A 22,817-nucleotide genomic window follows, 5' to 3' on the forward strand; every position below is an offset into this window, starting at 1 on the left:
ATCCTAAGGGCTTAGAGAGAAGAGCACATAGTAGGTGCTCAATAACTACCGGGGTTTTTTTTTTTTTGAGATATCACCAATATCTGTTAAAATGGCAAAAAAGAAACAAAAACAAAAACAACTCAGATAACACCATGATCTGATGATACAGAGGAACTAGAACTTTTAGACATTACTCACAGGAATACAAAAGGGTACAGCCACTCTGGAAGAGCTTGGAGCTCTGTATTAAATTAAAAAACCATTTACTACACAACTCAGCAATTCCACTCCTAGGCATTGACCCAGGTGAAATGAAAACTTATGCATCCATAAAAAACTGTACATGAAAGTTAAAATGGCTTTATTCAAAATCACCAGACACTGAAGTGTCCCTCAACTTGGGAATCAACAAGTGTAGTATGCCCATACAATGGAGCACTACTCAGCCACAAACAGAATGAACTATTGATATATGGAACAATATGAATAAATCTCAAATGCACGTGTATTACATATAAGCAAAAGGAAGCTGACTCAAAAGGCTACATACTGTTATATAGAGTAATACGAAATTTTGGAAAATGCAAAATTATGAGGACAGAAACAGATGAGTGGATGCCAGGTGCCAGGTTTGAAGGAAAAAGTTGACCACAAAGGCATGGAGAATTTTGGTGGGCAATGGAACTGTTCTATATCTTGATCGTGGTGGTAGTAACACGGCAGTAATGTTTGTCAATAATGATAGAACTATATACTAGTTATGGGTTGAACTGTGTCCCCCAAGAGTTCATATGTTTAAATCCTAATCTCCGTACCTCAGCACCTGATCTTATTTGGAGAGAGGGTCTTCACAAATTAATCAAGAATAACTACTGTTGACCGAATGAGGCTCCAAAAGCATAAGTAGCTTCTCCAGGGTCATGGGTAGCACAGCTGGGGTTCAAACCCACCCGGCACCCCCGGGATACACCGAGCCCTATTCCCTGACCCAGAAACAGGTCAGGGGACGGACAGACACACCCGGTTCCGGCCACTCACCTGACTCCAGCTTCCCGCAAACCACTCCACCTCGCCCGTGCAGGGCCCGTTGTCACACGGGGTGGCCTCCACTGGCCGGTTGTTCCCGCAGCCCTCCAGCGGCAGGCTGCTGACGTGGTTGGTCATGCACACCACCGAGCGTGTCCGCACTCCAGCCCCACACTCTGCCGAGCACTGCGAGACAGCAAGGAGCGCCTTAGAGGGGAGGCCTCCCCACAGGTTCTGAAGCCACTCTCAAAGGATGCGAACGACACCGCGTTTCCCTACCACCTCTTTCCCCTGGAAACCTCTGACCACTTCTCAGGCACGCTTTCCTCCATTATGGGATATCAGTATGGCACCCTGTCCTAGATTTGCAGGGACAGTCTTCTCTCCAAACAGCCTGTCCCACGGCTGTGATGAACACACTTACACTTGTCAGACTACTGTTTTGGCTTTCGATTTCGAACATCTATTCAGCAGCAGAATAGTGAAAGCGCGAAAACTCGGGCACACCATCTGCCCGCTAGTAGCTGAGTCTGGACTGGTCTGGGAAAGGACGGCTGAAGTCTGTCACAAGACATTGCTGCCTGATACTAAGGCAGATGGCTCCAGTCCCCGAGGGCCACAGCTATGGGAGTATTGGGAGGTGGCCTGATATAAAGGGAGAGCTGGGCCTGGGAGCTGGACACATCAGTGTTAATATCCCTGCTATCTGTGTGGCCCATGCTCACCTGGACGGCTGGTACAGGGACACATTCCCGGCAGGATGACTCAGAGTCTGCACTGTAACAAGGTTTCCAGGGATTTGTAGGCACATTACAGTTTGGAAGCACCCTGAGGGATTCTGCTAAGGGAAATGGTGCAGACCTGGCCTAATTGGGAGGGAGGCACTAAGGACAGAGGCAGCCACTAATGTCTCCATCCCAGTTAAACCTCCAAGGTCTTCTGAAGAATCCAGAAACCCAGAAACTGTTCATCTGATCCGCAGTCCAGCTGCGCTGGTCAGAATATGCCTACTGCCAGCCAATCAACATCTTCCACAAGAAAAGGCGGGCAAAACTCCTTATCTCCTTCCCCGCCCTCTCCTTCACCCCAGCGTACATCCTCGAATTTTGCTTAGTATTTTTCCCTAACATTTTTTTTAAATTATGGTAAAATACGCATAACATAAAATTTACCATATTAATCATTTTTTAAGAGTACAAGTCAGTGGCATTAAGTACATTCACATTGTTGTATGACCATCACCACCATCCATCTCCAGAATCCCTCTCTCTTCTGATATAACTCTTACTTTTGTCTTTGATAGATGAATTCAATTTCTTAATGGCTTCCCTTGTGCACAGGTAACTGGTGGGCTAATGATGAACTATATACGCCTTGGAGTTCATCCTTGACACCTGACACCAGGGACCCTAGGCGGCTGCGCTACTGGGGAGGGGAATGGTTTTGAGTCTGTAAGAAGCAGGGAAGGGGGCCTGTCATTTGCTGAGTGCCTGTTCTATGCCAGGCACGTCCAAGATGTAGGAAAGGTGTGATGTAATCCCTCACTTTATTTAGAATTTCATTATTTAATATTCGTGTGACATGCTAAGGAGAATTAAATGAATTCTTTCATACCCACGTCTGGATCTTGGAGGCCCTCAGTCTTCACAGAAGGATAGAAAGCCTACAGTAGTTCACCTCTGGGTTTTTCCCCAAAGTCAGAAATCACCTTTGGGATTCCAAGCTAGCGATTTGTCTCTGTGTGGTTTGGGGCACGTCGTGATGCACGGCTCCTGCCCATCAGACCAGCAGCCTTGGTCCCACCCGCCCGCCATCTGGCACGCTCACCCTCTCGCTCCACTCCGTCAGGAACCAGCTCTTGGCGCAGGGTCCCATATCGCAGTTCTCAATGTCGTTGGGCCGGAGTTTCATGTTGCATTCCTCGTCATCGACCACGTCCCCGATGTTACTCACACACTTCACATCGCGGGTCCTCTGCCCCACTCCGCAGGGCACCGAGCACTAAAACACAGCAAGCGCACATCAGCGCACCGGGCAGTGCCAGCTCTGAGGGCCCCTCCGGTCAGGGTGCCCTCGTCCTCGTTACCCGCCACCTGAGCAGAGGACGGGGTGGGGCGAGACCCCTGGGTTGCGGGGTCCCCTGTCGAGCAATGCTACCTGGGAAGGATCCCAGCCTGAAAACATCACACGCCTTCTCTCTAAGATCTGCTTGGATGTCTCGCCTACTTTGATCCTCTGGGCCTCAGTTTTGCCATCTATAAAATGGGAGAGCACGACTGGAAGGAGGAGTTGGCTCTAGCAGCCTTTGCCAGCCTTCACTCCACCGTGACACAGGAGAGAGAGGACACGTGTGTGCACACGGCTCCCATGGGCTCACCCTGAAAGTTGGCCCTTAAGTCTATCAGGATGATAGGATGGCCCTATCGGCACATCTTATGGTTTGCAGAATAGTCCTTCCAGAACCCCACAGGACAGGTCCTCCTGGAGAATCCAGGGTTCTCCCACGTCAGGTCTTGGAGGGGGGATGCAGGAGGGTGGCGGTAGGTCTTGGAGGGGGAGCTCCAGAGCAGGCTGGCCTGCTGCGTACCGAGGTCCAGTCCGTCCGGATCTGCCACTCGCTGCAGATCTTGAGCTGGCAGGTGCTGGTGGTCTCAGGCTTCTCCAGGTGCTGGCAGCGGTAGGGCTGCACCGTCAGGCTGCGGTTGGCATACACCTGGCGACACAGAACCTGGCGGTGCTGCATGCCCAGGCCACAGGTTTTGCTGCACTCAGACCACTCCCCGATGTCCCAGCTAGCTCAGGAACGAGAGATCGAGAGGGACCAGTCACTTCAGTCAACAGGAAGAGAGCATCTTACACAGAAGTTGGCCAAGCCAACTTACAAAGAAGCATCAGAATTGTTACGGGTGATCCCCAGCCCAGAGCAGTGCCTGGCAGTCTGCCTAAGGCCGTCTGACTCCATAAAGAATGTGGCTCTGTTCCATATTCTCTTTACCAGTGATTAGGGCCCAGATTCCGTAAAATTATAGAAAACCAAGAAGGTACAAAAGATTTTTATCTAGTCAGAAAAATACCTCCAAAGATGAGTTTTATTACCCTGTAGAACATTAACTCATTTTGGAACTTAGAAATCTTCTTCCAACCTTTGTTATTTTTCATGAACTATTTACACATCAGTTTCACATATTCTCCTCTGTTACCCTGCTTTGTCATTTCCTTAAATAAGACATCGGCACGTGGGCCCTATGTCTTCGGATGAGAATTATGTTCTCATTAGTTTGGGAATTATGTTTTGACCCCTTTTAGGGCTTTCCCTCCTTGTTCTTCTAAAAGTGTCCTATTTATTATTCAATAACTAAACCAAGACCTCTCCTGAGACACTCCCCAAGCAGATGTATTTGTGACTTACATTAGTCTCTCTCTGTACACAGCTCGCCTGAGCACTGACTGCGCTGGATTGTAACTCTTTGCTTCCCTCTTTGTTTTCCTTGCCGGCTAAAACCTAATTTCTCCAGTTCACCAAAGGCTTCCTGGGTGTGTGCTGAGCAGTTAAAGGCTGTGAGCTCCTGTGTGAATCCTGAAAGCCAGGTGCACTTGCTAAACAGATGGCATTTTATGCATAGACTAAGTCTCCCATTTCTAAATCAGATGTAGGCTGATTTAAAAATTAGATTACATCTACTACCAGGGTCCTATGCACAAGCAACTAGAAGTGAGCTGAAAACAGGCAGAGGCCCTCTTACAAGGCTGGGCAAGGGAAGATGTTGCAGGGTTCCTCCTCCGGGGTCGGCTTCATGCTCGAGTCACAGTAGCTCTCAGGAACCTCTTCGTGAGTGTTTCTGTTCACACAGCGAAAAATAGGGTACTGCGATCCTGCAGGGACAAGGAGAACACACTCTAATGCTGGGCTATGAATGCAGATGGCGCAGAGGTCCGGATGCTGATGAAGAAAAGCCTCAGAAACAGAACGATTCACACACACACACTCCTCCATTCCTGAGTTTACACGCAGCTCCTGCACAAGGGCTTTCCTAGGCACTGTCCGGGGCAAAGAAGAGCAGGAATAGTTCCTGCCCTCAAAGGCCTTATAAGCTATTTGTGGACATGGTTTGAACATGTTCAGAGGCAGATAAAAACAATTCCCCTAACAGTTCAAGACAACAAGAAAGATCGATAGGCAGGGGAATGATTATAAAATGAACACAAATAATAACTTCTTGAAGGTTTTCCGCAGACATGAAAGAGAGAGGGTTTTGCAGAGAGAGGGTTGGTTTTGGATAGCTGTGCACACGTGTGTCTTGGAGGGGGGCTCTGTCCAGGCCGCGGAACTGGAACAAAAGTGCATGGCAAACTGGCCTGCAAGAGCCAGGTATGTTGAAGCAACAGTCAGGTTGGGGCAGACAAGTAAGAAAATTCAAGAGAGGCTAGAAAAGCAGCTGGCTTCGCCTTTGTAAATCATTTTACACATTCCCCCAGTAAAGGACTGATCCAGTGGAATTTTGGTTATTTGAGTATATGTCTGCCTCCTATGAGATGGTGAGTTTCTAGGGGACAGGACTGGTGCTTGCTCAACCCTGTAACCCCAGTACAGCAGGGGAGTAAGTGCTCCATAAAAGTTTGTTGAGTGAATATTTATCAGAGGTCTAACATTTGTTTTTGTTACTTTGCTAAAAAAAAAATACTGACTGCCTAAGTTTTTTTGTATGTTTTAAATGCACAGCCTCATGTTTCATACTTAATAAGGCATAATATATTTTGGAGAAAAAGTCAAAGTTTGTTCAGTGAAATTTCTAGCTCTCAACTGGAAAAAACAAAACCAAAACTGATTCAATTAGGCCTGCCTCTCTCTCTCTCTGCTACCCCCTGGTGGCAGCACTGAAGTATTACTACTGAGTGTTTACAAAGAACAGTAACTGGGGGAAGGCGCAACCCGAGCGTCTGGAGAGTAAGATGCTTTTTCATAAATGACTGTGCACCCACTCCACCCACCCCCGGCCCCAGTCTAGGCCAGTAGCTGGGTCCTGCTGGGCAGAACACTGGCATTTAGCCTACAGCTTTGTCTCACCTCTGTTGCTAATTGGCCAGGCATTTAGAGTTTCTCAACTTCAACTTGCTATAATTTTAATTGTAACTAGAGGGATAACTTTGAATGTGTCTCTAAATATTTCAGCAGCCACGAAGTGTTCCAATGCTTCTTTAAGCTGATTTTGTGGGACGCACCGAGCCAGAAGGTAGTTCTTGTAAAAAACATGACAGTTTGTAAGACAGTTTTGAATCAGAAACAATCGTTTGTTTAAACTACTATGGGCATAAACATTTACAATGCAGCTATAACTTGAGACCATTATTTTAAAATAATGTTCCAATTAAGCATAATTATTAGCTGAGTAAAAAGCAGTACTACGCATAGCACAGGGAGATCAGCTCGGTGCTTTGTGACCACCTAGAGGGGTGGGATAGGGAGGGTGGGAGGGAGACGCAAGAGGGAGGAGGTACGGGGATGTATGTATATGTATAGCTGAGTCACTTTGTTATACAGCAGAAACTAACACACCATTGTAAAGCAATTAACTCCAATAAAGATGTTAAAAAAAAAGCAGTACTGGCTATAAAATTAATAGGAAGCAAAAACCTTTGTGGAATTAAATTTTGTCCGGTAACATATCTGCTTCCATTAAGAAGAGATTTTTAATGAAATTCAACAAACATTAAGGACATTGTGCTGAGTTACAAAGATGAATAATATTCAGTTCACAGCTTGCAGGATACTCATTGGGATGCAGCTAATAAGGGCTTCAGTAAAAATTTTATTATTCAACCCATCCCTTTCCCATCAGACCATGTGGGTTTAACTTTTCTACTTACACGTTTGTGGATTGGAAGGCAAAAGTAACTACCCCAACTGCTTGGCACTAATGAGGGGGGAATTGAGTATCTTTAGCTGAAAAGATACAAGTTACCCTAGGAATGCTCTGTGCCTTGGAAAGATGGGTCCTGTTTGGGGCTGTGTGCACTTTGGCCACTGCCTGCCTTCCCCCTGTCCAGTTCCAGCGTTTAGCCAAGGACACAAACTCAGAGGTACTCTTTCTGTCTCCGATGGTGGGAAAACACTAGATCTATAGTTCTTGACTCCAATGACCAAAAAGGTTTCTTTCTCTGGGTCAGTTTATATTTCTGCAGAAAGGGAGACTATCACTCAGAATGGTACCTGGCCACTTCTTCACTGTCCAAGCATGCCACACAATTAGCCCTCTAAGTGCTAGCCAGCAAGAATGGGGTGGGGAGGTCAGGTGCTGGCTGGGCTTCAGGTAGCAGGAACAATCTGGGATCAGTTTGGTTGGGCTGTACGTTCAATGTGTTGATCTAAACAGAAGTATGTTACGTTGGAGGGGGGACTGTACCACAGGTAATCAGTGGACATTAAATGAGGTAAGTCAGTGAATTCAGGGGACCGTGTAGAGGTCAGTGAGGCATTGTGGAGAGATGGACAAAATAAGAAGAAAGAAAAAATTAAATAACTCTAGTCTTGGAACGTAAGGGATCAACTGGGCCAAGCCAGGAGTTTGACCAGATAAACAGAGGTCCGGGCAGTGACTGGACAGAGTATGGGCCTCTCTTATACACCAGTGACAGGGCTCCCCCCCGTGATCATGCTATCATGATGCTGGAATTTTAATCTGAGAGGCACAGAAATGTGTGGTCTGGTGAGTGTTGCCAGGAAGGACTGGAGGAGAGTTTGGGAGAGGGTTTGTGTGGGGAAAATGATGAGATCACGAGGCAAGTGGACTTGGGTTGTGCAGAAAAGAGATGGACAGCCCTGGCAGACTCAGAATTTCTTGGTCACGGCATACTTGTCACTACCACTGACAACCATGAGATGAGCTAAATGTTTTGTGCATCCACACTGCCTCCCTGCCCTGACATCTCTGAGGCCATTGCTGGCTGGGAGCAAACCTTAGAGGGAGCAAAGGGGTCCCTCCACCATGCCTGGTACAGAACAGACACAGACTGTTGAATGACCACCTGGATGAGTCCAGTGAACACAAGGCTGGGTGAGCAGCACGCAGGGTGCGTGGCAAATGGCACATGCTCTTGTCCTTGTCCCACTGTGTCCCCAATGCAATGCCTTATGGTCTCCAGACAGGCCTACATCTCATCCTACTGGAAAGACTGGGCCAGGCTGTCTTTAAAGACATGAAATGGAGGAGACTCTTCTACACATGCCACCCTTGATATCAAACCACATGACAACAATCTTTATCCTTTCACCTAGTTTTCACCTAGTTCTGAGTGTATCTGTTTTCACCTGATCTCACTTAGTTCTGAGTGTATCTGTTTCAGTTAGCAGGTATCACACCACTACCTAAATGGTAGATTATTTCAGCACTATCAAAATACTTTTTGGGGGCTTCCCTGGTGGCACAGTGGTTGGGAGTCCGCCTGCTGATTCAGGGGACACGGGTTCGTGCCCCGGTCCGGGAAGATCCCACATGCCGCGGAGTGGCTGGGCCCGTGAGCCATGGTCGCTGAGCCTGCGCGTCCGGAGCCTGTGCTCTGCAACGGGAGAGGCCACAACAGTGAGAGGCCCGCGTACCGGAAAAAAAAACCAAAAACCTTTTGATCTTGGGCTCCTATGTCAAGCACATTTCGTTTCACACTGCTTACCTCTATGGCGTCATGGATAGATCCTCACTAAACTGATTTTGGCCTTAATGCATAATTATCTCTAGCTTTCTGCCTCTTTTAAGACACACTTAACAGGCATTTAACTTTCCCTCATAAGGCTTAAAGAGAAGTTGGCACAATGACTCTCCAGTTCACATTCTCTGCGCAAGTATTAAGTATAAGCACAATAAAACCTCCATAAATCAGCACACCAGTTATGAAGCCATCACAGAACCAGCAAAGATTCCAAGCAGGAAGGGCTCCAGACCCCAGGAGGAACCAAAGACTTAAATTCGATTCTCAAAAGCCACTAAGTCAGTGCTCTTATGAAAAAGATAAAAGCGTTAAAGGTGGTTGTGAAAGATTTTTCCATGTGTTGATTATGCCATCGTTTCCAAGTTTTGTACTCTCAGACGCAAGTCTCTTGAAGAAAAGGAAAAAAATTCCCCAAACCAATACGCTGGAGGTATGTTTCCCAGTTGCAGAAACTCCTCAGGGATACAGCCTCTATTTCTATGGTAACCTGCCCTCGAAGAACAGGTGTTTTACAGTCACAAATAGCACTTTACTACAAGCAGGAGGCTATCACCATGTATATGAAGGAAATCACGGCTGCACAGTTATACATATCCTTGCAATGAGGATCTAAGGCACCTGGAACAGAAAAGCAGCATCAATTTCCAACCCAGGTGCAGAACATCAGGTCAGGGGTTTCTGGACACCACATCCCACATCTATCTTGCCTTTGAGTGTTCAAGGACACAGGACCATGAGTCCACATCACAGTCCAGACTGATACTGACCCTTTTACACACAGCCAGGGTTTGCTTCAAGCCTATCACAACTCTGCTGCTTTATTTATTTATTTTTATAAATTTGTTTATTTCATTTTTGGCTGCGTTGGGTCTTCATTGCTGCACGCAGGCTTTCTCTAGTTGCGGCGAGCAGGGGCTGCTCTTCGTTGTGGTGTGCAGGCTTCTCATTGCAGTGGCTTCTCTTGTTGTGGAGCATGGGCTCTAGGCGGGCGGGCTTCAGTAGTTGTGGCACGAGGGCTCTGTAGTTGTGGCTCGCGGGCTCTAGAGTGCAGGCTCAGTAGTTGTGGCGCTCGGGCTTAGTTGCTCCGTGGCATGTGGGATATTCCCAGACCAGGGCTCGAACCCATATCCCTTGCATTGGCAGGTGGATTCTTAACCACTGCGCCACCAGGGAAGTCCACAACCCTGCTTTATTTAAATTTCACCTAGACCCCACCTTTCCCCCTAAATCCTATTACTGGATCTGTTCTTTCCATTGGAGAGATGCCCTATGCTCCCACTGGTGTGTGGTCCCCTTTGCTGCATAAACTGACTTTGTTAGGCTACAGCCTTGCTCCAGGTGTTCTGAGTTGACTGGTCTCAAGATAATGGGACAAATACAGGATTAAGAATTTACTGAGGAGGAAGAATGGAGTTGTGGAGTGTAAAAGCTAGCTAACTAACACTTCAAGCTCCCAAAGCATTCTTTTTTTCTGAAATCCTTAGATCTGAGAATGACTTTTTTTTTTTTTTTTTTTTTGCGGTAGGCGGGCCTCTCACTGTTGCGGCCTCTCCCATTGCGGAGCACAGGCTCCGGATGCGCAGGCTCAGCGGCCATGGCTCACGGGCCCAGCCGCTCCGCGGGATGTGGGATCCTCCCGGACCGGGGCACGAACCCGTGTCCCCTGCATCGACAGGCGGACTCTCAACCACTGCGCCACCAGGGAAGCCCTGAGAATGACTTTTGAATGGCATTTGTGTAAGTGTCCACAACCTTGACTTGTACGTCAGCTTGTAAATCTTGAACTAGGTGAGTGTATTCTCTGATTATTAATGAACACACTGTGCAGGAAAGGGTTAACTCAGCAGGCCTGGGTTGCTCAGACCCTGCATATTCCAAAGAGAGACCTGTATTCAGGACTGGTCCTTGACCAGGGCTGGAGATAACCTCAGAGCCCTTGGAATACTCTGCTGATAAGAGTTTTTCTATGCCAGAGATCTTGGGTTGCGCTCTGTCAGTTTGACAAGCTAGTTTATGCCAACAATGTGATTTCTGTGAATGCCTGTCTTTGCATGCTTGAGGCCTTAGGCCATGTTGTATTAGTTTGACCTCTGGGGTGCTAAAGGCTGAGTAGCTAATGTGGGAGCTACAGGCCTATGAGATTCAACCTCAATAAATCCCCTGGACACTAAAGCTGGAGTGAGCTTCTCTGATTGGCAATACTTGGCTCATATACAATATTGTTGAGAGAACCAAGTGCATCCCTGTGCCACTCTACTGGGAGGGGACACCTGGAGGCTGGCGCCTGGTGTGTCCTGGACTTTGTCACACGTGCTTTTCCCTTTGCTGATGCCAATCTGTAGCCTTTCACTGTTACAAATTGTAACCATGAGCACGGCAGGTTTTCTGAGTTTTCTAAGTCCTTCGGGTGGATCACCGAGCCTGAGGGTGGTCTTGGGGAACCCCCAACACAGCCTCACACTAACGAGCAATCTCACAGTCAGGCTCAAGGAGGGGAAGCTTTGCCACGTGCCTGGGGCCTACCTGCATGTTCCCCACTCCTGCTCGGGGATCTGCAGAGACCCTCCTAGCCCGCACATGAGCTCACCTTTCCCGCAGGTTGTCGAGCACTCCGTTGTCCCCAGCTGTTTCCAGTTGTGATCCCGGCTCCGCCGTGGGGTCTGTGGTGCTGGTGGTACCACACTGTCTGGCCGGTGGGGAGAGAATCTATCAGGATGCCTGACCGGGAAGGTCTGTGCTGATTCCGAGGTGAATATTTCAGGTGCCCCGCCGTGCACGTCTGCTTTCTCTTCGTTCCCCTCTTTCCCTTCTCCCTCCTGCTGGTTCCCCCCTTCTGGTACCAGCTGGCCGTTGAAGGGCTCCCCTAGGAGAGGCAAGTGCACACACCACAGAAGATGGGTTTGGACGGTGAGTTGTAAAGAGGCAATGGCTCCCACATTAGAAATTAGGCAGCATGAGATCATTTCTAATTCAGAGTACATATATTTAAAATAGGCAGATGTTAATTTCCCTAATATTAAAAACATTATTAAAAATGAATAAGAAAAAGATGAACATCACAGTAGGGAAAGTGGGCAAGGGACAGGGAGAGGCAATTTCTTTTCACATGAGAAGAAATACACACAGTCAAAAGTCACACAACAACACTCAACTTCCTTCCTAATTAAAGAACTACATGAGAAAGCAACTAACAACAGCAACTCTATTTACCTAACAATAAAGATGAGAAACTTTGGAAACCCTTAAATCCCTAAACCCCTCGCTGAAGGTGCAGGAAAACACGATTTTGCACACTGGGTGAGCCTGCAAATACACACAAAGTTTTGGAGGGCGACTTGGCAATATCTCTCTAAATGTTAAATGCACATACCTTTTGACCTAGGGATTCAGTTTCCAGGACAATTGTCATACAAATATTCTCATTCTTTTATATAAAGTGGTATGTATAAGTATGGTTACTAATTTGAAACAGCAAAACAGTAAAGTGAATTTAAATGTCTACCAGTGGTAGTGGTTCAAATAAATTATACTACAACCAAGAATGAAATATTATGCTATTTTTTAAAAGAATGAAGCAAATACATGTTGTGACATGGAGATATGACCCATAGGTTGTTTAGTGAAAGAAAAAGCATAGCAGCAATTCAGTTTGTATACACATACACAGATGTGGCCAGACACTTTTTGAGACACTAATTTTTTTTTTTTTTTTTGGCCACATTGTGCAGCATGTGGGATCGTACTTCCCTGACTGGGGATCAAATGCTCCCTGCATTAGAAGCTCCGGACGCGCAGGCTCAGCGGCCATGGCTCACGGGCCCAGCCGCTCCGCGGCATGTGGGATCTTCCCAGACCGGGGCACGAACCCGTGTCCCCTGCATTGGCAGGCGGACTCCCAACCACTGCACCACCAGGGAAGCCCAGAAGAGCAGAGTTTTAACCACTGGACCACCAGGGAAGCCCTTGAGAGATTAATTTGTGTTTTGTTCTTTATCTCTGTTCCTCCTCCTCTCCTAGTCCAAGTGGCCAAGTTCTTAGATTTTCTTGTCTGAGATTTTTGCAGGAGTGAAAGTGAAAGGTGCAGGAAGTTAACAGCTCTTCCTTCCCACAAAGAAAGCCTGAGCTCCCAGTTAGGATAACAGGTCCCAGAGGGGCCAGCCCAGGGAAAGGAGGAGGGAAAAGTGGAGAGGGCGCTTTCTCAGAGACAGAGAGACAGAGAGAGAGAGATCTCCAAAGTGAGGAGTGGCAGGTGTTTGAGGTCTTGGGTTTCCTGAGCACCACAGACCTGCCAGACAGGTATCTTTCCTCTATCTGGGGCGTGTGTGGGAGCCGCCAGATTGACTGAGATTGAGTTATTCTACCAGTTTCAGAGAAGTTTCAAATTGAGGTTAGATTTATGTTGGCTTATGGAAAAGACTGGCATGTGATGTTCCTGGCACACTTAGATTGTAGACAAATATTGAAACTGGCCACATGCATGTTTGTATATGCACGGAAAGGGCTGGGTAGGGTCCCACCAAATTGTAAAGAGAGATTCCCTCTGGGAAGCTGGGAGAGGGCTGAGGTTGGGAATACTGCTTTTTTTTAAAAATAGACATATATATATAATATAAAATGCATATATTAATTAGAGCAGTTTAGGTTCGCAGCAAAATCAAGTGGCAAGTCTAGAAAGTTCCCGTATCTCTCCTGCCCCACACATGCACAGCCTCCACCATCAACATCCCACACCAGAGTGGGATGAGCCTACACTGACACATCCTTATCATCCAATGTCCATAGTTTACAGTAGGGTTCACTCTTGCTGTTGTACGTTCTGTGGGTTTTGACAAATGTGTGACATCTATCGACCATTGTAGTATCACACAGAATAGTTTCACTGCCCTAAAATCCTCTGTGCTCTGCCTATTCATCCCTCCCTCCCCTCTAATCCCTGGTAACCACCGATCTGTTTAATGTCTCCATAGTTTTGTCTCTTCCAGAATACCGTACATACATACTTGGAATCATACAATATGGAGACTTTTCAGATTGGCTTCTTTCACTTAGTAATATGCAGTTAAGATTCCTACGTGTCCTTTCATGGCTTGATAGCTCATTTCTTTTTAACACTGGATAATATTCCATTGCCTGGATATACCACAGTTCCTTTATCCAAATTTACCTACTGAAAGACATCTTGGATGCTTCTAAGTTTTGGCAGTTATGGAGCAGTTGCATTTTACTTTACGTATTTCCGTTTTGATTGAATAGTGTTCAAGCATTCATTAGTTTAATATAAAATAAGGAGGCAAATTCTAAGGTTACTATAAAATGCAGTTAAAACTTAGAGCTTTCTCTACTCTTTCAGCAGCACTTTCTTATTTAGTTGGCTACTTATAATACTTCATGGTTTAAAATATTATATGCAAATTAAACTAATAGAATCAAGACCAGCATACTGATATACATGAAACTGTCCAAGATGTTATCAGATAAAACATTTAAAAATCTTTTATGTACCTTATATGTACTGGGCACTGTGCTAGGATGGACACCTAATTTATTCAATACCATCCCCCTCTCAAATAAAACCTTTGAGTGAATTTTTTCCCTCTCTATTTTGTAGACTGTGAATGTGTTCAGAGAAGTTACTGACTTGCCTGAGGGTGCACAGCAAGAAAGTGGCAGAATTGAATTCAAGCTCTGGCCTCCTGACTCCACTGATATGGTGGATGAAGCCTGGTCCAGACTGCCTCTCCTCACTGACTTTTTACAGCTGACCCCTTCTGGCCTGCCCTGTCCCCGGCAGCTGATCCCAGAACCACATGCTACCCATTAGGCTTGTTATCCCTCATCATCACCCTATATGATTTCAAACAGTCTGTCCAATTGTCCTTATAAATCAGCATCAGTAATCTCAATATTTCCCCATCTGAACTTGGTTTCTCAGACTGTATATTGCTCCTGGAAATGGCTTAAAAATTCTTTCAGGCTGAGTGTGCTGACTTGGAGTTTGGACAACACGTGCACCCCACGTGCCAGGTGGCTCCTCCCTGACCTGTAACAATCAGATAACCTGGTCATCCAATCGGCAGCCCAGAGAAGGATGTATGGCCAGGTCTCACATCTGTCCCCTCACTTCCTAGGACAGGTATTGGACCAGGTCACCTGTAGGCAGTGTAATAAGCACAGGGGCTAGTGACCCAGGCTGACCTGAGGTCATTGCGGGACATGGGCAAGTAACTCAATCTCTCTAAGCTTCCATTTTCTTACTCTTAAAATGGGGCTAATAACAGTACCTCCCTCTGAGCATAGTTGTGAGAATTTGATGAGTTAGTCTATGTGAAGGGCCCAGCAGTGTCTGGCACATAGCGAGGACTCTGCGTGTGAGTGATTATTAGCGATTAGTATTAATATTTCTGCAGACCCTTCTGTCTGAAAGATGGAAAAGACAGTCTCCATTTGGGTGGTGGGCTCCATCACCATTCGGTAAAGAAATATCAGCGAGGGGCTGTGCTATACCCAGCAGAGGCAAGCAAAGCTGCTGGCTCTGTCAGCAGAGCCCACAGGGAAGAGGTGGATTGTTAGGTGTGAATTCATTTTTCTTTTCTTACAGGTGAAAGCTGTGTTAGCAGAAGCAGAAGGGGACCAAGAGAAAAGGCATGTGGTGGACAGAATAACGGCCCTCTGAAGATGCCTGTGTCCTAATATCTGGAACCTGGGATGTGTTATTTTATACTGCAAAAGGGATTTTGCAGATGTGATTAAGTTATCCTGGATTTTGAGATGGAGAGATTATCCTGAATTATCTGGCTGAGCTCAATGTAATCGGAAGGGTCCTTATAAGAAAGAGGCAGGAGGGCGACGGTCAGAGAAGGAGAGATGACAGAAGAAGAGGGTCAGAGGCAGAGAGAGATTTGAAGGTGCTATTCAGCTGACTTTGAAGACAGAGGAAGGGGCCATGAACCAAGAAACGCAGGTGGCCTCTGCTGAAAAAGGTAAGGAAACTGATTCTTTCCCAGAGCCTGCACAGGGAGCACAGCCTGCCAACCCCGTGATTCCTGCCCAGCAAAACCCATTTTGCACTTCTGACCTCCGGAACTATAAGACAGTAAATTTGTGTTACTTTATGCTCCTGAGTTTAAGGTCATTTGTTAGAGCAGTGATAGGAAACTAATATAAAAGACATTTCAAAATGTTGAACTGGAAAAACAGACTGAGAATGTTCACTTCATTTTTGAATCAAGTGAATGAGGCACTCTTATCAGTGAAGGCTCAGGCAAATGGTGAGGCATCCTCTGATATCAAGGCCCACTGACTCTGAAATATGTGTCCATGGGTTTTCTCTGTGTTGACCGAGAGACAGAGGGCAGATACACAAGAAGAAGAGAGAAAGGGCGTTAAAAGGAAATGATCCGGAGTGACCGGCAGCAAAACCAGAAATTTTACCTGGTCTCCTGTGAGGCAGCACCTGTGGGCTGATGGCATTGTTCCCCATGATTACGTACTCGTAGTGGACCCCTGGGTTAGGCTGCTGGTGTATCATCTGACAACACAAAGGTCAATGTCACTGCACTGGCACACAGGCATATCCCCTCCCTGCTGGCTTTGGGCTCAATGGTGTAAGTGGCCCTAACTATAAGTGAGTGGACTGATTTACATCTAATAATATTAGCGGACTGGTGACACACTAAACGAAAGCTATTTCCAGATGGCTTTTTGCTATCTGCTTTTGAAGAATGAAGAACGTAGTCTTTGAGAGAATAAGAAGAAAACTAAGTTGAAAGTCAAGATTTTATAAATTTTAAACAGGAAGATGGGAGCAATGGTAGGGAACCTTTCTGTTGGCTCCCAACCATCCTCTACCATTGCTTAGATTTTCCTCATGGCCCTCAAAATATCCAAAATAGACACTTAAGTTTACACTACAGAGAACCCGTTTGAACACTAGGTGGCGAGACAGAGTCATGTAAGGAAGGGCCAGACCTCTGGCAGCGTCGTCCCTAGATCCCCTAGGTTCCTCCCAAGTCCTCTACCTGGCCCGGGATGCTGGCTCAGGAAGGGTCTGACCCAACCCTCTCCCTCATTGACTCTCTGGGTCCCATCCCCTCTCATCCATGGAAAGTTCCAGAACCACAGAGAGATGAGGTGAGGAAAACAGGTATAAGGGCAATAAGTCTCCTTGGGTCCTATTCTCTCAGGGACCCATGACAAAAGCTGCATAGAGCTGTGGAAGTCAGCAATTAAACATTGTCTGGGACAAGAACACAAAACAAACCAGCGTGGCTCAGCAGAATAAATCCCTCCCTATTGGCTTTGGAGCAGAAAATCCTTTGTGCTCATGGCTTTCCTGGAGGGAAGCAGGGTGGTGGGCTAAATGGAGCCGCGGAATGCAAATCTGCGGTGAAAATACGAGCCAGGCAAGGAGACAGGTCACGCTGTGATACTTCTGTCTCTACTGCTTTACGAAGGGGTTCTCCTGTTTACCCGGTGGGTCACCTAGAGCAAGTCCCTCAATCTCATGTTTTTCGATTTCTTCATCTGGAGAAGCAGGAGGTGAGAATCCAGTTGATCTCTGAGGTCCTGTTAGCTACAGGCATTCTCTGAGTCACTCCTGCGTGGGTGGGTCCTGTTTGGTCCATGAGGGTGTCTATTCCACCCAGTTACACCATCAGCCTTTACCCCCTCCCTACGTGTGAAACGTGGCCTCCCGTCTAGAAATCACCCAACAGAAGGCGGACATGAGAACCCCTGGGCCCCCTACATCCAGGAACCATGGTGGGGAGCAGAGAACCCCTGAGGGACACGGTGGTGTGACCACAGGTCCTTGCTGTCTACTCCTAATCCCCTCACTTCTCTTTTCACACAATCCAACAGTCATTCTGGGGCCGGAAAGCCTTCCCCCCTCTACTGTGCCTCTTCTGTGTGAACATTCTGCCAGTGCAAACCTTGTCCCATTTATGAAATTATTACTGGCCACCACAACCCAGACCACCCATAGTGGGCCTTTAACAACCTGAGTTTTTACCCCTAATGCCATTCGAAACTTACCCGGAGACCAACACCAGCTGGACAGTCTATAAAAAAATATTCAGAATGAGCTATAACAAGACTTCCTTTGTAGTTTCTAGTCCATGAGCCACTAGGCCCAAAGGGAATGAACATGTAACTGTATAGTTAGACAAGTAATATTTATAAAATTCGAACTCGGCAAATATCAAGTAGACCAGCATGGCTTTGGAGATGGTGAGAGAATATATATCTATGGGTGAGCGCATTCTTTTTTACCAAAACGTGATTTTGAGCTTTTATTTCCGGTCCCCTTTTATTTCCTGATCTTTTTAAGAAGATTGGATTCTAGTGGTTTCTTTAAAAAAATAAGGATCATTTTTAACTCTGGGGCAACTTAATACTTTAGTCTCTTGTCAAAGAAATCAAAGTTCTGTCTTCTGCGAAGCAGGGAATGACTCGTAAATCTCTATATTGTTACTCCAAGCTTTATTGTGTCATCTGGAGTACTCTGGAGTTCTTGTTTCTTCACTTGCTTTAATAGAATTTGAAGAGGGCTGGGAACTGTGAGTGGTCTCGTCTTGCTTTAGGCATTTGCTTTCTTTTGCCATAAAAAGAAAACACGCCAAATTAGCTTAGGAGCAAAGTGACTGGAGGAGAGCCAATGCTCATGAAATAAAGGATATGTTTTGCCTCTGATTTGGTTCAACAAGTAAAATTGGTTTTACTGGCTCAATAAATGCTGAGGGTAATAAGCATCTGGGAGAGTTTAAGGTTTCTATGAGCTAGGTACATTCGGAGGTGAGGGGCAGAGAGGAATGCCAAGCATGTAAGGGCACCCCAAAAGGCGCCGCTCAAATGGTCTTATTGAGCAAGGGCAATACTTGTTGTTTATTTGTTCTAGGTGTGGTCCTGAGAAGCAAGAAGATACAAAATCCAGGCAAGAGTTCAAACTCACATAGACATCCAAGATCTCATTAGTGGGACCTTCGGCCAAAAAGGACTCTCCGGCAGTGCTCGAAATCTCATTTGGTCGCTTGTATGTGAACATGGTCCCTCCTCCTTCATATTTTCCAGGCCGGTCAATTGCCCAGTTCCCGTTGATGATGGAGCGGCCAGAACGACTTCGCAAGGCTGTTGAGAAAAATGAGAGTCCTCAGGTAAGCCCAGGTGTGCACAAGAAACTGACTGCCCCCTACTTGCTGGCTTATTCATTCATCAGGTTTGTCATTATGATCGACTATGTGCAGGGCACTGGCCTAGGCCCTGGAACAGGATGAGGCATCTAGATAACAGCCCTTCGGGCTTCATCACTTCTTCAACCCACTTCAATCCCTTCTACCACTTGGACTTAGTCTAGAAAGGAAGGGTGGGAGTGGTTAGGAGAGAGGAATGTGGAAAATGAGAGAAAGGAGAAAGTTAGGGGTGGAAGATAAGGGGGCGGGGAAGGGAAACTGTGTTCTATCCCATTATCTAGGTGAGAGGTTGCACACTGGCAGCTCATGAACTGCTTTTGGTCCACAAATGGAATTAGTTTAGCCATTGTAGTGTTCTTTTTTTGTAAATAATTGAAACCAAATTTAAGAATTGGGAGATTTCACATAAAAATTTTAGAGTTCTAGCTTCTCTTGTAAAACAAGAAGACATGTTAACCTTGGCTCCACATTCTCTCACAGCAGCAGTCATGGAGCTGAGGAGGACTGCCTCTGTTAGACGGGGCCTGCGTGCTCTGGCTTGCCCTACTCCCCACCGCTCCCTAGTGATCCCCAACACTGAGGCTAAGTCTCAGTTTATTACCCATTTATTTATGAATATAGATTATTTATTCCATTTATGATCATGCTGAATTAATATTTTCCTTATAGAATAGAAATTTTCTTAAAATTCTTCCTACTGGTATGTCTACTAAAAGTGGCAAAGCTAAAGGCAGGCTAAAAGGGTCACAGGACTTTCTCCTACTTGGTCATCTTCATTCATTTGTATTATCTGACTTCTGTGGACTTTTGAGGGTGTAGCTATGTACCTACTCCCACATACACTGTCAGAATTAATCTTCACAACATTGCTAAGTGGATGTGCATCCTCATCTTTCAGAACGTGGTTCAAGTCTGAGAAGGAAGTTGTTCAAGTTCATGAAGACAAGTGACAGAACTGCTATTTGGAGTCCAATAACAGTGGACTCAGGAGGGAGGTAAGAATGGAGAAGAGGGGCAAGGAACAAGGTGTTAGAGTTATTGAGAGAAGAAAGGGCAGCATCTGAGAGCAGACTTGACTCCCTTAGACATTTGGTACCTTGAAACCCACAAGCGAATGGCAAATTGGATTTAAAGGAGATCCCATTTTAAGTGGCATGGTCAACAGTGGGCCTGTGACAGTCACTGGCTCTGTGTACTTTCAGTTTACATAGTTACTAAACTTAATTTTTTTACAATGTATTTTGAAAAAAATTTACACATAAACGAAAGTAGTGAGAATGGTATAATAAACCTCCATGTACCCATCCCATCACCCAGCTTCAATAATTATCAACTCCTGGCTTAGCTTTTTTCACTTTGCAAATCCCAGACACTATTTATCCTTACATTTTTCAGTAGGTGTCTCTAAAATATAAGGACTCTTTGTTTCTTAAAGCCAGTTTCAGCAGCGTTTTCTACAATGGGCCTTCCCAGGCCTGCAGAGTCAGAAGCTGCTCTGAGAGGTGGAAGAGCCCCCAAGGTTAAGGTGGCCTCCCCTGCAGACTCTATCCCTGGCTGGCTTGTTGCCATGGCTCCTGGGAGACCACAGCTGTGGAACATCAAATGCCGAATTAGAAAATCACTTCAGCTTACTGAGTGGCAAGGAAGGGTCAAGAGTAGAGACCGAGGATGAATCGGTTTGGGGCTGTTTTCTCTCAAAACCACACTTCTTGAGAGTGGTCCATATGGTGTCTCCGTGTTTTCACTTCCCATTCATTTCTCAATCATCTCCAGTCTGACTCCTGCCCCCATTATTTCACTGTAACAATTCAAATGAACGTCACCAGGACCTCCATGTTGCCCATTCCAATGGGCATTTTCCAGCCTTCCTCTTATTAGATGTCTCAGCAGCATTTGGCACTACTGGCTGCTCCATTCTATTTGAAACCTTCTTTCACTGGTTTCTGGGACACCTCACTCAGCTGGTTTTCCTCCTGCTCTCGGGCTGCTCACCTGTTCTTTCTTTTTTTGTCTCATCTTCCTCTCCTTGGCCATTAAATGTTAGTGTTCCTTAAGGCTTCAGAGTAGAGCTGATTTGGGTGCTGTACTCCTTTCATGGGTGATTGCATCTTTGCCCATGGCTTTAATTACTATACTCCAGTGACTTCCATATTTATGTCTCCAATCCAGACTTCTCCTCTGGTCCCAGGCTTATGGGATTTTAGTTCCCTGACCAGGGATTGAACCCAGGCCCTCAGCAGTGAGAGTGTGGAGTCCTAACCACTGGACCACGAGGGAACTCCCTGGTCCCAGACTTTTGTATCTAATTAGCTATTTGACAGCTTCACTCAGATGTGTTGTGTAAGCCTGAATTCATCCTTGACCTCTTCCAGTATTTCTTTTTTTAACTGAAGTATAGTTTATTTACAATATTATATTAATTTCAGGTTTATGGCATAATGATTTAGTATTTTTACATATTATACTCTCTTTCCTCTCCCCTTTGGTAACCTCTAGTTTGTTTTCTATGTCTATGAGTCCATTTCCGTTTTGCATATACATTCATTTATATATTTTTTTAGACTCCACATATAACTGATATCATATAGTGTTTTTCTCTGTCCTGCGTATTACACTAAGCATAATATTCTCTAACTCCATTCATGTTGCTGCAAATTTCATTCTTTTTATGGCTGAGTAATATTATATATATATATGTAATGGAATATATTTATATATATATATATATATATATATATATATATCACATCTTCTTTATCCATTTATCTGTTGACAGGCACTTGGTTTGCTTCCATATCTTGGCTATATTGTTAATAGTGCTGCTATGTCCATACATCTTTTTGAATTAATGTTTTAGTTTTTTTTTGATGTATACCCAGGAGTAGAACTGCTGGATCATATGGTGGTTCTTATTTCAGTAAATGGTACCACCATCCATCTAATTAGGAACCTAGGAATCATCCTGGACACTTCCTCCCTTCCTTATCCCTTATATCCAATCCATCATCAAATTTTATTTGACCTTCTCCATATTTCTTGAACTCATCTACTTCTCTCTCTTTTTTTTTTTTTTTGCGGTACGCGGGCCTCTCACTGTTGTGGCCTCTCCCGTTGCGGAGCACAGGCTCCGGACGCACAGGCTCAGAGGCCATGGCTCACGGGCGTAGCCGCTCCGTGGCATGTGGGATCTTCCTGGACCGGGGCACGAACCCGTGTCCCCTGCATCGGCAGGCAGACTCTCAACCACTGCGCCACTAGGGAAGCCCTCATCTACTTCTCTTCATGTCCACTGTCATAATCCAGGGCCAAGGTACCATCAGATTTCATATGGACTAACTCAAAAACCTTCTGACTGGTCTTCCTGTTTACCTTCTTTTCAGCCAGAGTGATCTTTTCAGAATGCAGATTTGATAACAAACTGTGGCTCAAAATCCTTCAATACTTTCTATTTCTCTAGGAGAAGAACCCCTCAATCATCAATGGGGTCAGGGCCCAGGTGATGTAGTCCAGCCTCATCTTGTGTCACTGTTATTCTACTCTCTGTGCTCTGATCCCTGGCCTTCTTTTAGCTCATCTGATACATCACATTCCCTCCAAAATGCTGTTCCTTCTTCCAGAAATGCTTTCCCTAACCACAAATCCTATTTGTTCTTTAGATGTCAGCTACTTCAGGTAATCTTCTCCTACCCTCAGTCCAGGTCTCTCTCTTCTCACATGCTCTAAGAGATGCAAGAGCCTTTCCTTCAAGGCACTTAACTCAGTCTGTACATACACCCATGCAGAGCATGACTTGGTTAATGTTTGTGTCCCAGTACTGTAAGCTCCCAAAGGGCAAAGACAGTGGTGTTTCCTCACCAACAATGGTGAGCTCTAGTGCCCAGCATACTGCTCACCATGTAGTAGGAACTTAACACTTACGGA

General features: G+C 45.8%; 1 protein-coding gene across 1 annotated transcript in view; it reads right to left on the bottom strand.

The window, feature by feature from the left end:
* THSD4 (thrombospondin type 1 domain containing 4) overlaps positions 1-22,817 on the bottom strand; it is a 569,301-nt gene that overhangs the window by 11,940 nt on the left and 534,544 nt on the right. Inside the window, exons 8-14 of the mRNA XM_022579923.3 lie at positions 18,659-18,834; positions 16,141-16,237; positions 11,297-11,572; positions 4,752-4,881; positions 3,596-3,800; positions 2,836-3,009; positions 1,021-1,194 (exon numbers count right to left, since the gene is read on the bottom strand). Coding sequence (XP_022435631.1) covers positions 1,021-1,194; positions 2,836-3,009; positions 3,596-3,800; positions 4,752-4,881; positions 11,297-11,572; positions 16,141-16,237; positions 18,659-18,834 — 1,232 coding nt within the window. The remainder of the gene's footprint in view (positions 1-1,020; positions 1,195-2,835; positions 3,010-3,595; positions 3,801-4,751; positions 4,882-11,296; positions 11,573-16,140; positions 16,238-18,658; positions 18,835-22,817) is intronic.

The sequence above is a fragment of the Delphinapterus leucas genome, chromosome 2 (assembly GCF_059928025.1).
Source record: "Delphinapterus leucas isolate spDelLeu-1000000601 "Yukka" chromosome 2, BTC_Dleu_Yukka2, whole genome shotgun sequence".
Lineage (NCBI taxonomy): Eukaryota > Metazoa > Chordata > Mammalia > Artiodactyla > Monodontidae > Delphinapterus > Delphinapterus leucas.